At 40.1% G+C, this 18,113-nt stretch overlaps 1 protein-coding gene across 2 annotated transcripts; it reads left to right on the forward strand.

Annotated features, from left to right (window-relative positions):
- Positions 1-2,321: 2,321 nt before the first annotated feature.
- Positions 2,322-13,608, forward strand: LOC113069093 (acidic mammalian chitinase-like). 2 transcript variants are annotated; one of them, XM_026242064.1, is made up of 11 exons: positions 2,322-2,404; positions 2,498-2,524; positions 2,682-2,886; positions 3,238-3,294; positions 3,380-3,545; positions 3,956-4,080; positions 4,212-4,335; positions 12,017-12,205; positions 12,311-12,427; positions 12,513-12,645; positions 13,256-13,608. In XM_026242064.1, exons 1-11 carry the CDS (start codon positions 2,377-2,379, stop codon positions 13,471-13,473), a joined length of 1,389 nt encoding a protein of 462 aa, XP_026097849.1. In that variant the 5' UTR covers positions 2,322-2,376; the 3' UTR covers positions 13,474-13,608. The 2 variants fall into 2 exon arrangements, with proteins under 2 accessions (XP_026097849.1, XP_026097850.1); XM_026242065.1 differs by having other exon boundaries at positions 13,268-13,608.
- Positions 13,609-18,113: the final 4,505 nt, after the last annotated feature.

Here is an 18,113-nt window from a genome sequence, read left to right on the forward strand (position 1 = left end):
ACCAGTGTTGTTGACTGCAGAGAAACTAGATGAAATTCTCCCAGAACTACTTTAGACTGAACCCACCGATCCTGAGTTCCAACCTGAGGAAAATGTCGATCCTAAACCAGTGTGACAAATAGCAGGAACCATAACAGCAGGTCCAGGACGAACTCGGACACGGCCAATCAACCCGGTCTCTAAGACACGGTCGAGCTGTCTACATTCTGCCAAACTGTCCCTCCCAGCAGCTTCCTGAGATGACCTCAGATCTACATTACAAAACCTAGCAATATGGCCTGGTTTATTGCAACGAATACATATAGGCTTACCATCTGGCTGATAAGGAAACTTCGTGCCATGTGGACGAACATCATACCTCTTATGAAATGCAGGGGGTTCAAGATGTGTCATAATGGTGTCTAATTGTACCTGTTGCTTACGAAGGCACTCCTTCATTTCTTTTAACTCATCTACTGACTGTACTGCAGCTACATTTGTTTGAATCTCCCCAACCACGCCCTGAGCGCTATACGAATAAGCACGGGGCCTTTGGCTAACAACACGTTCTCCTTCCTCTACCCACTGGACCGCTTCAGTATGAATATCCAAGGAGGAGACAAAAGGGTCCATCCGTACCTGTCGCTTTAATTCTCGTCTCAACATGTTATCTCTAACATGCTCGATAAACTGATCCCTAAGAATAGAATCAGGATTAGCAAAACATTGTGGATCTCTCCGCTTAACTACTTCAATGAGAGACATAAGGGCATGAGAATATTCTCGCAGCGATTCACCCTCCATTTGTTTTCGTTGTTTTCGTTGATTCTGTAGCCCTATGTAAGATTTAGAACAACCATAAGTTTCACGAAGAATGGAAAAAATCTTTTCTGGAGTATTTCTTTCTGCAGGGGTCCTAAACTTTATCGTTTGGTTACTACAGGGAGAGATGGCATAGACACAGGAGATGGTACAGAATTAGTCACAGGAATAGACGCAGAGGAAGAACCCTCCAACAAATCATTAGCCGGAACAACTACCGCTCTTTGAGTGGTTTCTTTAAGCATGGCATTTTCTGACTGCAATTGTTGTATTAACTCTGTTAATGCCTGTAATTGTGCTGCCATTTCCTCTGCCATACTAAAAGAGAGAAGAGGGGGACATTTTTTTTTTTTTTTAAACTACCAAATACAGGATTACTAACAAAATCAAAAGATAAACAATCTGCTGCTCCCAGCTGATGCTCAGGACCCCTGAGGATGACGATCCAAATCTTCAACCACTGTTTTTCCCAGTATACAACCAAAAAACAAAACCATGGACCATATACCCACCGCCTTAATATTTGCACCCTGCCGACTACGCCAAATGTAACAGGGGCTGAAACACCCACTCCTAAATACCCAATCGAGGGCAGTAAACCCGCTCACGTAGGCCTGGGCGAAAAATCGATTCAATGAATTAATTCAAATTTTTTGTTACAGGCGATTTAAAAAATAAGTAAATCGAGTTGTGTAATGGTGCATTTTTGGCTCCCCGGAGCTTCCGTAGCATTAGTTTCACATGGCAGTATGGCAAGCAACAAAAACATCATAGCACACACGAAACAGCAAGCGACAACATGGCTACTGGTGAGAGTTGGAAGTTTGTTCACAAAGAAAGGAATAAAATCATCTGTTGTTTGGAACTGGTATGGGTTTGCTGCGACAGACGTGGAGCAAGAGACCCCACGCTGCAACATTTGCTTAAAGCCCATCGCAGTCAAAAGCAGCAGCACCACACATCTATTCTTTCACCTGAAACAGAGCCATCCAGCCGCATATGAAAATGGGGGTTACATTTGTCTTGCTTTTGATTAGAGCTGCTCCAATCACGATCGGCCGATCGTTAATCACGCACCTGAGGGAATTTACCGCTGATTTGTTGTCTGCTGTTTGTACTTATTGCTTTCCTTAAGTAGGGAAAAAAATAAAAAAAATAATAAAATAGGAAATCGAATTAAGAATAAAATCAGAGATGTTTGAACGAGCCGTTTTAGGAGGGCGTGGACAAGTCTTAACTTTGATAAAGAATATCTTTTTGGATTTGAGACTTTAGACTTTTCAACTTTACAGATCATCTTTATGCACCATGAGCTTGTAACACTCTAAAGATAAAGGAAAATTTAAATTGCATTATATGACCCCTTTAAACGATGGAACAAAGACTCCAACTGTGATAACATATACTGGGCCAATGACAAAGGGAAAAGCTATTTCAGGGAAATTCAGTTCTCGTGTTTTTTTATTAATCATTGGTATATGAAGGAGTGGCAATGACGTGTTATATAAACGATAACTTCTGTCTTTCATACAACAGTAGCAGACAGAACTTCTTGACTGAAACAACCATCACATTATGATGACCAAATTTATTTTTCTAGCTGGTAAGTTAATGTTGATCTTACAGAACGAAAGAGCTTGTTGGCCTTGGAGTGTTTTATATGTTATAAATTGTAACATTCTGTTTTGTCTTTCAGGTTTTTCCCTGGCATTGTGTCACTTCGGTATTTTAGTTTTTTATTTAGTTTTTCAATTCCTAATAATAATAATAATGAGAAGAAGAATATATTATATTATATTATATTATATTATATTATATTATATTATATTATATTATATTATATTATATTATATTATATTATATCTTATCTTATCTTTCAGGATGGTCCTCCGAACTGATATGCTACTTCACAAACTGGTCTCAGTACAGACCTGGTGTTGGCAAGTACATGCCAGAAAATGTAGATCCACATCTGTGCACTCATTTAATTTATGCTTTTTCCGCCATTAATCCGGTAAATGAGTTGATCACTTCTGAATCTAATGATGAAACTCTCTACAAATCTTTCAATGGACTAAAGGAAAAGTATGTGCTATCTGATGTTTTGTTTGTGAATGCATTTTGTAATTGAATAGAATGCATTATGAAGTTTTGAATAAAATCTTAAAAATAAAGTTTTTTTATTCGCATCAATGATTCCACAATGAACCTTTACCCTTCATGTAAACTATTCGTTCCACTAAAGGTCCTCTACAATGTAAAAAATAAATGTTTCTGTTAAGAACTGTTAACTGAAAAGTTATTTGGGGAACCAAAACTGGTTCTTCTATTGCATCGTTGTGAAAACCCTCTTTTGGAACCTTATTTTTTAAGAGTGTAGTGATAATTTGACAGAGACATTAATGTGAATAATGATACAAATATTTGACATGACAGAAATCCCAGCTTGAAAACTCTCTTGGCTGTCGGAGGATGGACCTTTGGCTCAGAACAGTAAGAATCCTGCTTAAAACAGTGAATTTTGAAGGATGTGTGTTAAATGTAAACGTAATTTTATCTTCATGGTACTTCTTGTCAGATTTAGTATCATGGTGTCCTCACCAGCAAACAGGACTACGTTTATTCAGTCCTCCATCACATTTCTGAGGAAACATGGCTTTGATGGTCTGGATCTGGACTGGGAGTATCCAGGTTCCCGTGGAAGTCCTCCAGAAGACAAGCAGAGGTTCACTCTGCTCTGTAAGGTACTGCAGTATTTACAGATATTTTACACAATATAGTAGTTTTAAAAATCTAATTATGCTGTTTATATGATGAGATTCTAACATGGTTGAAAGCTTAAGTACAAAACAATAAAGATAATAGATAATCAGAGAAAGAATGAGTTTGTAAGTCCACTAGTGAAATACTCTTTTCTTTTGTAAGTATTTGAACTCCACAAGTTTGTTTTAAACTTCAAGGGTTCTGAGCAGCTTAAGCTGAAGTGTAAACTGTCTTATTCATTTTACTTCATAACATTTATCTATGTAACATTTTTTTTTAATCCAAAAACTTTGTTTATTTACAAGTTTATATTAGATTTTGAATCCCATAATCACATTTTTTCATAATTTTTTAAAAATATTTCCATTATAATTTACTTTGACTGTAACAGGAGCTCTTGGAAGCTTATGAGGCAGATAGTGCTGCCACTGGACGTCCCAGACTCATGCTCACTGCTGCAGTGGCTGCTTTTAAAGGAACTATTGATGAAGCTTATGAAATTTCAGAAATTGCCAAGTAAGAATTTTTAGATGAATGAATATGAATCAAATTAATATGTAGTCTGGCCAAGACCTTCACAGTCTGCCTCATTATTTGCTTCTATGTCTTGAGTCTGAGTTGATGACTCTGAACTTCTGGTTATGCAGGTATTTGGACTTCATTAATGTGATGACCTATGACTTCTACGGTTCATTTGAAAATTTCACCAGGCACAACAGTCCTCTGTATGATGGCTCTGGATACCCAGGAGGCAACATCTACTATAACACTGTAAGACGGCCATATATCCTACTGTATTCTTAACTTCATGCGTAACATTTAAATGATTGTGAATGAGACCGTGAGTCATTCCAAATAACAAGAAGCTGGAAACATGCAACAGGAAATTCATGAGTTCACCCTTAAATCTAATCTGATAGCAAATAGTAAGCATATTATGGCATGCTGACCTAGGGGAGGGGTCCGGGCCCGGAACATAGCCCGAACCCAAAGAACTCCCCTACCCCTAATTTGGGATAAAAAATATATTAGAAGTGAGGAGTTGGGGTGGAGGAGGGATGGCGAAAAACTGTTGTAGGACAGAGGTAGGTAGGCTGCATATATATATACTCTTAGTGTGCTATTGGTGTGGCCGGAGCTGAAGAGGGAACACTTGGGATACAGAACGAGCTGCATGGATAACTTTTATGACATTTGATTCCTTTTTGTACAAATTTTGAAGAAGTTAACAATTCATAAAATATACAATTGCAAGCAGTTTTGTAAATTACGTCTTCACTTGTTATCCCAAAAATGTTGGTATAGCATAATAGAGAGAGAGAGAGAGAGAGAGAGAGAGAGAGATTTGGCCCCCAAATCACTAAGTCCGATCCTGCATGTAGGCCAACTGGAACTGGGAGCAGAAGACTTATGTTCTTGATTCACTGAACTTAGTCATAGAGGTTTAAAGGGGTCATGTGACATTGCTAACGTGTCGATTTTTACAAAGCTCATCGTTCTGAACAGCGAGGTGACTTATGCTGTGTTTTTATGCATTGTGTATCGGACTGTGTAAACATATAACTATGTCTGCATTTGTGATCAGAAAAAAATGATGAACAACAAGCGCTATTCTACACTGCTTAAAACTTGTGTTGAATCATCAGTGGCAAATTCTTAAATATAAAAAGGAGCTGCGGCTCTGCTGCACCGGAAGGGAGACTGTCTCTTGCGGCTGAGTATGAGGCATGGTTTGATGCATCTGATGGAGAGCTCTCACTGCGAACGAAGGGAGCCGTGGGTCTGCTGCACCAGAAGGGAGAGCCCCGTCAGATGCTGAATAGGCAAGGAGATACGAGACACGGTTTGACTCATCGGATGGAGGGCTCCTATTGCAACCGAAGAGAGCCAGTGGCTTTACTCCACCAGGAGGGAGATCCCTGACCGCCATTGAGCATGCAACATATCTCAGACAGGGGGTTCACCCTGCGCCATAAGGGTGCCGTGGGTCTGCTGCACCGGAAGGGGAGCCCTTGTCCGGTTTTATGAAGAATAAGCAATGAAACATGACTGATGGAGGGACTCTTGCTGCATCTGAAGGGAGCTGCAGCACTGCTGCACAGGAAGGGAGAGTCCCCCTTGCGACTGGATATGAGGCTTGTTTTGACGCAACTCAACAACAGACAGAAGGCTCACACTGGGACCAAAGGGAGCAACGGCCCTGTTGCACCAAAAGGGAGAGCCCTGTCCAATGCTGAATAGACGAGGATGTTTGTAACGATGGCTGGAAGGCCCTTACTTTGCCCAAAGGAGTGGTGACTTACTGCATAATCGAGTGAATAAAATGAATTAAAAACACTTAAAATTTAATTTCATCATTCATTTATTAGATTTTTTTTTTTTTTTTCACAAAATGAGTGACTGGAAACTTTTCTGCGGGAAAGCCTGACTGAGCAAGGATCAGAGGGTCGAAGAGAGGGTCCAGTGCAGATTTAGATTGAGCATTCCGGAGTTGGACATAAGAAAAGGGAGCCTGATAGGGTTGAATTGGAGATAAAACATGTATATGGAGTGGCCTTTCCTTTCTTGGTCCATCTTTATTTAATGAAGTAAGCGATAGTTTCACTATCAAGTATAGACAAATCAGAGATTGTCAGGTGAAGTCTGGGGTTGAATTTAGGGGTTATTGCAATTAATGAGAATCTCAGAAAACCAAAAAATCCAATAAAACATGGCATCTAGAAATGAGAATCTGAGATTTTATGATATTAGGCACAGGAGGTGGTTCCAGAGTGGCAGCATTCAGTGCAGTAGGTAGAGGGGCCACTGAAAATAAAGTATACTGAGGTGTAGTTTGGGTAGAAGTTAGAAGGAAGATAAGGAGGGGGCGTAACCATTTGCAGAAGCTGCCTCACTCACCGATTAGTCCCTGATGCTTGGGGAATCCCATAGGAAGAGGAAGAGAAAGATGGAAATTAGGGAGGAGGCCAGTATGCTTGCTTGGGCATCTGCAGCAGGGGCTTCTGACCATTGATGGGGAAAAGGAAAAGTGGAATGTTAAAAATAAGGTGTCTGAGCTTGAGCAACTAGCAGAGGCAGCCTCATGCTAGCATCCGGAGGTAGAGTGGAAATGAATGGAGGTTGAGAAGCCACGCCAGTGGGCGATGTTACATGCAGTGATTAGCTGAGAGGAGGAGGGAGGCAGTGCAATGTGAGAACCATCTGAATCTGGGACCTAAACTTGCTTTGTCTTGAAGCTCAAGGAGAGCCGGAACTTGATCTGGAAAACAACGTCATTTTAAATGAAGTAGTGAGCTATGAGGAAGAGGAGCATGGGCTGCAACTGTCAGCAGAGACAGCCTGACGTTTAAATCATCTTCTATGGGAGCAGGAGGCCACTGAAAAGAAAAATTGGTCATTAGTAACTAGAGAAAAAGCCTGAGATGTGTTGGCCTGAGTTACAAGTGGAGAAAGCCTAATGCTTCCTTCAGCTGCTGTAAACCACGGGGAGGGAGTGGATTGGATTGACATCCCGAAGTGCCTGTGTATCCTGCATGGCTAGCAGAGGAAGCCTCATGCTAGCATCTGCTATGCAAGCTGAAGGCAGCTGAAAAGGAAAAGGATTAGAAGTAGCAGAGGGAAAAGACTGAGATATGAGGGCATGCGTTGCCAGCATAAGCAGCTGTAGTCCATGGGGGCTTGTGATATTCAGGGGGGAAATGCTAAGGGGCCTGTGCAGCATGCACAGCTAGCAGAAACAGCTTCACAAGCATGTGTTATGGGAGCTGGAGACCACTGAAAAGAGAGAGTGGTTAGTAGCAGGAGAAACAAAATACATGCTTTTCCTCTTAACCACACAAAAAGCAGCAAGTACTGAAACATCTACACAGCCAAGCAGCTCATCAGCTGGTATAGACATGGAGAGAGGTGCCTAACAGTATGCACAATGCATGTAAATTAGGTTGCCAGTTGAACTTGTTCAATCATTTTTATGTTTTTTTTTATACTCCTTAGCTATTAGTTTGTACCTATAATTTTAAATTATTTAGGTACAGCGTTGAACTTAATTTGTCAAATCAATTTCCATCCTATCGATCTGAGTATGATGAGGGATTTAAAAACAGGTAAAATGACAGTGAAAATTACAGAAATGTGAGTAATTTCATTGTATTCTACAAAATTGACATCACCATCCATGATGTTATCTTCTTAACCTTTATTTAAACAGGAAAGTTACACTGAGGTTAAAACCTCTTTTACAAGTGAGACCTGATCAAGACAGGGTCGAATAGCAGAATTAAACATATAACAAGCCACAATGAAAACAAAACAACATTATCATTTGATACAACAGAAAACTCAACAAACAAGTCTCCACAACAAAATATAATACAACACTGAAACACAGCACAGCAGCGCATACATTTAGATATTACACAATACCTTACATAATACTGATCACAGATACGACATTATTAAATCATACGTTTAAAAAAAGGAGTTAAGTGGTAGAAGACTTGGCAAAACAATTGCAATTAGCAGTGAACAGATCCTTTGTTCTATGTTTAAAATAATTTAAAGAGATGAGGGATTGTAGTTTGAGTTTGGACTGCACATCATTCCAAGACCAAGGGCCATAATAAAACAGGCTTAGCTTTCCAGCCTCTGATCTAATAGCTGGCACTTTGAACTGTAGGCAGTTATGTGACCTGAGATTATGACTGCTTTGAAATGATAAAAATTTCCTATTTAAATAATTTGGAAGTTTTCCTAAAATAACTTTGGAAATTAAAATATACCAATGTTCAAGCCTGCACAAAGGAAGGGATGACCATCCTACCATACTGTACAATATACAATGTGTCCTAAAACTAGAGTTAGTGACTGTAATGATAAAAACTCCATAGTCGTCGGGAAGAAGGAGGCGGGAACCAGCGCACAATCAAATAACACTTTAATTATTCAAAATAAACACAAAACAGTGCACCAGCCCCTCACGGACGACTGGTGCGCATAAATTAAAAGCAAACACATAAAATATGGCACAGGCCTGGTCCTCTCTCGTCCTTCACGATCGTCGCTCCAGTTTTATATCCTTCCATCTCCCATCTCTGGCGAACGGTGACGACTCCTCTGCTCCCTCACGCGGCCGCCCTCCATATCGTGGGCGGCCGGCAGCGAGCTCGCCCGTCCCCGGCAACTCGCTCCAGTCCACCGCCTCGAGCGTCCATGGCGGCACACTTCATCACCAGCTCGAGGGCACCGCGGATTCACCACAGCGGCGAGGGATCTTCAGCAGCACGTCCCTCCTTTTCCCGGGCTTCGGCACCACTGTAATGATAAAACTTCCTAATCATCCGGAAGAAGGAGGCGGGAACCGTCGCACAATCAAAATGAAATTTTTATAATTCAAAATAAACACAAAACAGCTGGTGCGCATAAATAAAAAGCAAACACATAAAATATGGCCCAGGCCTGGTCCTCTCGTCCTTTACGGTCGTCGCTCCAGTTTTATATCCTTCCATCTCCTACGTGGGACTCGAGACCGGCGGTGGGGCACAGGTGCAGTGCATCTCCAATCACTACACCTGGCCTCACTCCTCGTGCCCACGTCTCTCGGCCCCGCCCCACTCGTCACATACCCCCATCGCCCCTCGCAGGCCGGGGGTACCCTCGAGAATGCGCTCTACCCCCATCCCTCCGGGGTGGGGACCGCTCACGGGGACCTGCGGGAACCTGGGGGTAGGACAGACGAGGCGAGAGAAAAGGAGATGGAAGAAGGAGCAACAGGGACGAGAGAGGGGAGAGAGGAAAAAAAAAAATTCGGGTTCCCAGACGCACTGCTGCTCGGTCCTCCAGCAGCTGGGTGATCTCCTCCGCGGTGCCTGGACGGCCCTCGGCGGACGGCACGACACTCCTCCGCTGCCCGGTGGGCGGCGACGGCTCCTCCGGTTTTGGGCAGCCGGCAGGAGTCCCCCGTTCCCTGCTCCTCCCCATTCAGGCGGATGGCAGCAGGCTCCGGCTCTCTGGGGAACGGTGCCGACTCCTCTGCTCCCTCACGGACGGCAGCCACCCCTCCATATCGTGAGCGGCCGGCAGCGAGCTCGCCCGTCCCCGGCAACTCGCTCCAGCCCACCGCCTCGAGCGTCCATGGCGGCACACTTCATCGCCAGCTCGAGGGCACCGCGGATTCACCACAGCGGCGAGGGATCTTCAGCAGCACGTCCCTCCTTTTCCCGGGCTTCGGCACCACTGTAATGATAAAACTTCCTAATCATCCGGAAGAAGGAGGCGGGAACCGTCGCACAATCAAAATGAAACTTTAATAATTCAAAATAAACACAAAACAGCTGGTGCGCATAAATAAAAAGCTAACACATAAAATATGGCCCAGGCCTGGTCCTCTCTCGTCCTTTACGGTCGTCGCTCCAGTTTTATATCCTTCCAACTCCTACGTGGGACTCGAGACCGGCGGTGGGGCGCAGGTGCAGCGCATCTCCAATCACTACACCTGGCCTTCTCGTGCCCACGTCTCTCGGCCCGCCCCACTCGTCACAGTGACATATTTGAGAGCAGAGTGCTAAAGGGGGTCAAGTTTGGACAAGGTGGACAGAGAGGCAAATCTGTAGATAGTATCCCTGTAATCAATCTGAGACAAGAAAAAGGCTAGCAATTAAGCGTTTTCGTGAAGTCAAGGAAAAACAGGACTTTAGCCTATACAAAAAACCCAAAGTGAATTTTCTTTAAAGTATTTAAAGTTTAGGTTATTATCCATCCAAAATCCCAGATTTTTGTAATTATCTACAGACTGGATACAAACTCCATCCAGTGAGGTGATGGAGACGGATGGTAGCTTTGTTCGCCCAGTAGTAAAAGCCATAACTTTAGTTTTATGAGGGTTTAACAACAGCTTCAAATCTTGTAGAGCATATTGCAGGGTTTCAAAATCTGTCTGCAAATTTGAAAAGGCTAACTCAGCTGTGGGAGCACAGGAATACAAAACTGTATCATCTGCATACAGATGATACTTACAAAATTTAAACTTATCACAAATATTATTAATATAAACTAGGAAAAGCAAGGGTCCCAAAACTGAACCTTGTGGAACACCCTTCATAACAAGAATTAAGAAGAGAATGAGAGTGATTCGTCTGTGATGATTAAGCCTGGAGATAAAGTGAAAAGGCGTATGCTTAGGGCTGGCAGGTTGAGACAGAGGATACGATAAATCCCCAGTATAGATCTCCTCGTTGTACCGAAAAAATTTAGTCTGTGATTATTAAGGCCAAGGGAGCAAAACTGAGTGCCAAAAAACTTCGTAGGACAGAGGTAGGAAGACTACATATATATACAGTGGGGCTCGAAAGTTTGGGCACCCCTTGCAGAATCTGTGAAAATGGGATTAATTTTCAAAAAATAAGAGAGATCATACTAAATGCATGTTATTTTTTATTTAGTACTGTCCTGAGTAAGATATTGTACATAAAAGATATTAACATTTAGTCCACAAGACAAAAAAATTGCTGAAATTATTAAAATAACCCCCTCAAAAGTTTGGGAACCCTTGGTTCTTAATACTGTGTTCTGTTACCTGATGATCCTCGACTGTCTTTCTGTTTTGTGATGGTTGTGCATGAGTCCCTTGTTTGTTCTGAACAGTTAAACTGAGCAGCGTTCTTCAGAAAAATCTTTAAGGTCCTGCAGATTCTTCAGTTTTCCAGCATCTTTGCATATTTGAACCCTTTCCAGCAGTGACTTTATGATTTTGAGATACATCTTATCACACTGAGGACATTTGAGGGACTCAAACACAGCTATTTAAAAAGATTCAAACATTCACTGATGCTCCAGAAGGAAACAATATGCATTAAGATCTGGGGGGTGAAAACTTTTGAACACGGTGAAGATGGCCAAATGTGTCTTATTTTGTTGAAATATTTTTTTTTTAAATTTAGTTCTGCCCTTCGTAAGCAACAGAAGATACTTGGTATGTAGGTAGGTATGTTTCCCGGTACACAAATTAAGTACAATTTACCTTGATCTTCAAATTCCAAAAGTTTTCACCCCCCAGCTCTTAATGCATCTTGTTTCCTTCTGGAGCATCAGTGAATGTTTGAATCTTTTTTAAAGGTTCCCAAAATTTTGAGTGGGGTTATTTTAATAATTTCTGCAATGTTTTTGTCTTGTGGACTGAATGTTAATATATTTTATGTACAATATCTTACTCAGGACAGTACTAAATAAAAATAACATGCATTTAGTATGATCTCTCTTATTTTTTGAAAATTACTCATATTTTCACAGATTCTGCAAGGGGTGCCCAAACTTTCGAGCCCCACTGTACATTTGTAGTGCTAGTTAAGATGGTTAGCTAAACGAGATGCACTTGTGCCAAATTGGATGATTATCTGATCATGCTCCTCCCGAACCTTGTTAATAAAACATCATTAAATTATTAATCATGACAATGCAGGATTTTGCAATGAGATACTGGAGAGATCAGGGCGCTCCTGTGGAGAAGCTGAGGATGGGCTTTGCTACATATGGAAGAACATTTCGCCTGTCTTCACTTTCTGGACCCAGTGGAGTTGGAGCTCCAGCTAATGGTTCTGGATCAGCTGGAAACTACACCAGAGAGGACGGATTCTGGTCCTATTATGAGGTCTTACCTTCAACCTGAACACATGCATTTACTGTACATTACAGCTTGTTATTTGATTGTGTAAAATAAAATCAAAAGAGTAATGAACCAATAATCTCCCATCAGATCTGTACTTTCCTTCAAGGAACCTCTGTGGAATGGATTGAAGATCAGAAAGTTCCTTATGCAACAAAAGGACAAGAATGGGTGGGATTCGACAATAAGGAAAGCTTTGAGATAAAGGTTAGGATATATCATAAAGATTGGGAAATACATGAAATGTAATGCAGCTCTCATGCTCAAAATAACTCCATCTGTTCTGCTTCAGGTGAACTACCTAAAGAAGGAAAAGTTTGGAGGAGCTTTCGTCTGGGCTCTGGATCTTGATGACTTTAAAGGACAGTTCTGTGATCAGGGCGAATACCCCCTCATTGGACATCTCAGCACACTTCTTAATAGAGGTACATCTCATATCTTAATCAAGCTCATTATTGTCACAGAAGGGGAAAAAAAATCATGCTTTGGTAAATCAAAATTATGACATGAACAGACTTTAAAAAACTTACTTTATAATTATGAGACAAGAATTTGAAATGATGAGATACTAAGTTATAATTATAAGACAAAAGGTAGAAACTGAGATTCACAATTATGATTTATATTAAATATGAAATATATTATGATCTGTCATAATTATAAATTCACCAATCCATAATTTTTTCTTTCAAAGATGATCTTCCATACATCTGATAAATCATTATAATTAATATTGTGATTGCCTTTTAAGTACTTTTTAAGATGAGAAAAAAGAATAGATCTACAATCAGGTCTGTTTCTTTATCTGTCACAGTTTATTTTGTGATAATGACTGACTGACTGTACAATAATTATAATGAGCAGTGCTACTCTCATTAAATTAGTGCATATCTGTAAAATATTGATTTAAGAAATTTGTACATAATGGATAATTACCGCTACATTATTTTAAAGCTTCTGCTATTCCAGGAAGTTGTGTAATAAAATAGATTCATCACTCAAAAAAAAAAAAATGTTTATATATATTTTAACTAGTATCTCCTCCAGATTTCTCAACTGTCTCTCCAAATCCAACACATGAGCCTGGTAAGACCACAGCATCCAGCGCTGGATCTTATGCCACAAGACCTCATGTTCTAATCGCATGTCCCATAAAATGCATTGCCCTGATGGGACTGTCTTCAATCCTGGCTGCATGTGCTGTGACTGGCGTAAGAATGAACCTCATGTTGTCACTGTTCCACTCCTACTAGGGAAATGTTTAGAACTTTGGCAGGGTTTTGCAAAACTATTTGGTATCAGTAATTTCACACTTTACCTTTACGTTTTCTGTTAAGGTTTTTTTTATTTTAAGACATATATGATATAATACTACTTTAATAAAATAATATGCTAAATTTTGTTGTTTCTTTAAAAAAGAAGCACAGTCTTACTTGCCTGATTAAAACTTACCTGATATCCGCTAATTTTTACATTTAAAGTGGAACTGCTTTAGCAACCTTGACATTATTATTTTTTATGCAAAATCTGTGTGTTTTTATCACGATGTTAGAATATTTATTCAAATAAAAAAACACCCATCTACTGTATTTTTGTTTGTAAACTAAACAAATAATTAACCACCTTGAGATAATTAAAACTATTTATGTAAAATATTTACTGTATAATATTTATTTTGTGATCCGTAATCAATGATGTCATTCAAAGTGACATTTAAATAACCAATAACAATAACTTTGTGTTGAGCAACAGGTTTGTGATGCAGGTGATATGCAGAGATAAATGTGCAGAGATAAATCACTTCTGTCTAACAACATTTTAATTAATAATCTACTGGCAAAATGGGTGCCCCAAGCTGGATTGTATTGTTGTGCCCACCTTTCTCAAATATCATGAAAACAACAACAGCAACAAAAACTAGAAAAATAGAAACTTTAATAAAAAAAATTTTTTTAAGTAAATAAATTTGTATTATTTACAAATTACAATTGTAACTCTCGACATTTAGCTGGCTTATTATGACTCTTCATTCTTCAGGATCCCTTTTCAGGCATTTGTAATAACATGTTATTGTATATTTTGTATTAGCCTACATTATGTATTTTAACAGTGTTATTGTGGTGGTGAAATTATTTCTGACATTAAAACTCATTATTAACATCAAAAAAGTTTCCCAGAAATTTACCTGAAAGTGATACAATGGCCTCATCTTTACCTGTTTTTATACAGTCTTTTGTTTTTACCTAAATTATTTTCAATGTGCTCCTGTGGCTCAAGTGGTAGAGTGCTGCATTAGCAGCACAAGGTTTTGGGTTTGATTCCCTGGAAAAACATGTTGGGTAAAAACTGTTGATGCACTGTAAATTGCTTTGGATAAAAGTGTCTGATAAACATACAATCTATATTAATAAATATCTAAAATGTATAAAGTGTGTATTGTATTTGACATGTAAATGAACACATTACAGTTGTTTTCATGACTGTAAGTCTTTCTCCTCAAATGCTATTGAGCTTCTAAGGAAGGAAGGATGACAACAGAGACACTCTCCAAGTTGCCAATGGACTTCAACCAACCGGTTTGATTAGAAATACAAAAAGTGTATATGGCATTAGCTATAGTACTGTATAAAGTCACTTTGGATAAAAGCATCTGTCAAATGCATGAATGGATTCACATTAGGGTGTGTAGCTGATGATGCATTTTTGGGTGAAATCCCCCTCGAGAGTGAAGATGTGCAGAGCAAAAGTTTATAGCTATCAGAATTATACTGAATCAGATTGAATGAGTCTTTTCAGAAGAATGAGCAAATGAGTAATTTAATACATTACATAAACAGTTAAATTCTTTTTAGATTACTTACGTGCTAACTAGTTTATTAGATTGATCTAAATAGAATATTCCTGTATCATATTGATTAAAAAATCCCCTTAACTGTCACTCACATTTTTGAAATTTTTTTAGTGCACAATCCAAACTTAATTTTTTATAATTCATGAATGAAAACATTTTGTAACATGATATTGATGTACCATTTACATGGTAATGCAATGTATGGTTTTAAAATGGGTTTTAAAGGATGAATTTTGAGATTTTAAGTTTTCAGTTGATAAATCATTTCTGATGATTTCTAAAATGTGATAGAGAAAAAGGCAACAAAGAAGTTTTTTTTTTTTAACAACGGTCAGAACTCCTGTTATAATTTAGATTTTTGAGGGTTCACTCTTGTATCATCAGCTCCTCGGTTCTTGAATCGGACGCGTCTGACAGAAAGGGTTCTCGGTTCAGTGTACTGGTTATCTGAAAACCGATGCAACCGGTTCTTGACTCGAGAGCGAGAAATGCTCCGGCAGTGGGCGTGTACATTTGTTATCTGGCTCTGCTGCACAAATCCCCCCCCCCCCCCCCCGGCCTTTATTTAAGACCGGCCTTTATTTGTCCGTGTTGACCATGCCCCCGGCCACTATAAGAGGCCCGGCGTTTATTTGACTACCGGTTTTTATTTGAGGAATTACGGTATTTTATTTGCTTGCATGTCATGTGACCATTAACCAACATTAAAGAACTGTGAGCATGCATATGCATTACTTATTAACTTATTACCTTAAGTTCAAGTAAATATATTAAGTGAAAGAGGTTCATCTGACAAAAAAGTTTGGAAATCCCTGCATTACATCTAAATGATGTTTTAATTAACAAGATTCGGGAGGAGCGCGTCAGATACTTAGCCTAATCGACACAGGTGGACCATAATCAAGTAATCAATCCCATAGTATAAATATCGCTAACTTACCTCTATCCATTGATGGTTTATCAGCATGCTGGTTCGCTTCATCTGTCACCTTATCACAGACCCAATTTTCCTACCAATGAAGAGAGCTATACCGGGGATTTATCAGATCTGCTGCTTTTGCGATCATTCCTACCCAGCCAAACACGGCCGTTGAGCACCATTAAGTGTCATCGCGACAGCTGCTCTCTTCGCCAAGCCACACGTTGTGGGCAATAGGCCGTGTTAGCTCCGAGCTCACCTCGCTCGACACAACGATCGTGCCACCTGCTGATCTGGAGTGTGGAGTGCGCATAAATTTGGAAGAAAGACACAAACGTAGTTCCGTCGAATGACTATGCCACTTTTAACCACGAAGCCAGAGTCTTCCAAGACATTACATCCGCCTTACCGCGCACGTTTAAACCTTACTGAAATTATAGAGACATAAGTTCCATGATAGGTAAAAATAATAATAATAATAATAATAATAATCGATAGCCTGAATGCACTGTAAGTCGCTTTGGATAAAAGCGTCTGCTAAATGCATAAATTTAATTTTACATTTTACTTTCCATGCAAGTATTCTGTCAGGACCAATTTATTTAGGGACCTATTTCACCATTCACTGGCGTGATCACTCAAAATTAATCTAAAACGCAACTGCCCTCGTGTTTTGACGCAGGATAGCAAGTGTGAGCAAAATTTCTGTTGCCTTTTTAGGACCGTAATACAAAAAACAGGCAAGTAAATATCTTTAGAAACCACTTGGAAGCAAATAGCACATATACTGCTATTAACCTATTTGCTTGCAAGCATCGCCAACGGCCCCAGTTTATTATTGTTTCACTTTCACAGTACGTTAAACATCACTCTATTACTTGATATGGATAAACCGTGTATCAATTGAAAGTCTAAAGTCTCTGGCTTCTATATTTGACCAATGTTTCAATAAAACATAGTTTCAGTGACAGTCATTTAGTAATTTATGTCAGGAAAACAATTCAGATTCCTGAACGGTAAACATCGAAGTGTCAGCTCATGGACAAATGTTGACCATGTTTCTAGTCAGAAAGAATCATGAGCAGAAACATTTATATTTTGAGTATGTAATTTCTGTCTCCATGCCAAAAATGGGGGGTGACTGGTAAAGGGTTAACGTTACAGCTATAATCATGTCTTTCGCTACAACGTCTTACAAGACTAAACATGCTTCATTGTTTCCAAAAACCTCTGTTTCCACAGTCCATACTACAACGTGTAAACAGCGTTCTTAACGTATCCACCCTGGAGACCGTCTAAAAAGGTTGGAGGCCAAACGAGAGGAAAAACGCTTTTCCAACAGGAACATAATAATGTGGACAAGGCTTGAGAAATTGTCAAATCAGGCAACCAATTTCTAAGCTGGCAACACAGTAGGCTAGCCATTCATTTTTAGCTTGCCCCATCAAATGTTACTAAACCTTTTTACTCTTCCCGCAGCCAACATTTACAGCAGCCGAAGCAAGCTCCGCAGGTGGCCCAAGCAGCTATCTCTCCTCCTCTTCTCATGCTCCCCTTTACTTCTCTGTTTTCTGAATCTCCCCACTGCTGCTGCAGTGTCTGCTCCCGCAGGAGCCTTTTCCGTATCTCCTCACTGCCGCAGCAGTGTCTGCTCCTGTAGGAGCCTTTCCTTTATCTCCTCACTGCCGCAGCAGTGTATGCTCCTGCAGGAGCATATGCCATGCATCCTAGGCTGCGGTGATAGTATCATGTATCGACGATAGCCAAGATGATATTAGGCTCATTCTCCAATCAACGTTTTTATTATTATTAGGCGGCCTACCATAATTCGGCTATCAAACCGCTCCGTTATCCTATCTCAGCACTGCATTTCATGCTCGCCCGTGCTCTCAAAGGATGATGTGAGCCTGTAGGCGGCGAAGAAGTCTCCATCCACAAATAGACATAGATCGTTTGCAGATATAAGGTATTACATCGTACTTTAACAGGTAATCTGATATGTGCCATATTTTAAACAAGCTCTCACTAACAGAGTTTAATGCCACAGTTACGTTAGAACGCAAATTCATTCTCGTTTCCGGGGCGGCGCGTTGGTCCCACCATGAGGCATGTTGTCTGGAGCG

Source organism: Carassius auratus, unplaced genomic scaffold (assembly GCF_003368295.1).
Source record: "Carassius auratus strain Wakin unplaced genomic scaffold, ASM336829v1 scaf_tig00000876, whole genome shotgun sequence".
Taxonomy (NCBI): domain Eukaryota; kingdom Metazoa; phylum Chordata; class Actinopteri; order Cypriniformes; family Cyprinidae; genus Carassius; species Carassius auratus.

Coding starts and splice junctions, on each gene's coding strand:
- LOC113069093 (XM_026242064.1), top strand. CDS start 2,377: ATGATGACCAAATTTATTTTTCTAGCTG. Junction 12,428..12,512: donor AGGAAAGCTTTGAGATAAAG/GTTAGGATATAT, acceptor GTTCTGCTTCAG/GTGAACTACCTAAAGAAGGA. Junction 12,646..13,255: donor CAGCACACTTCTTAATAGAG/GTACATCTCATA, acceptor TATTTTAACTAG/TATCTCCTCCAGATTTCTCA.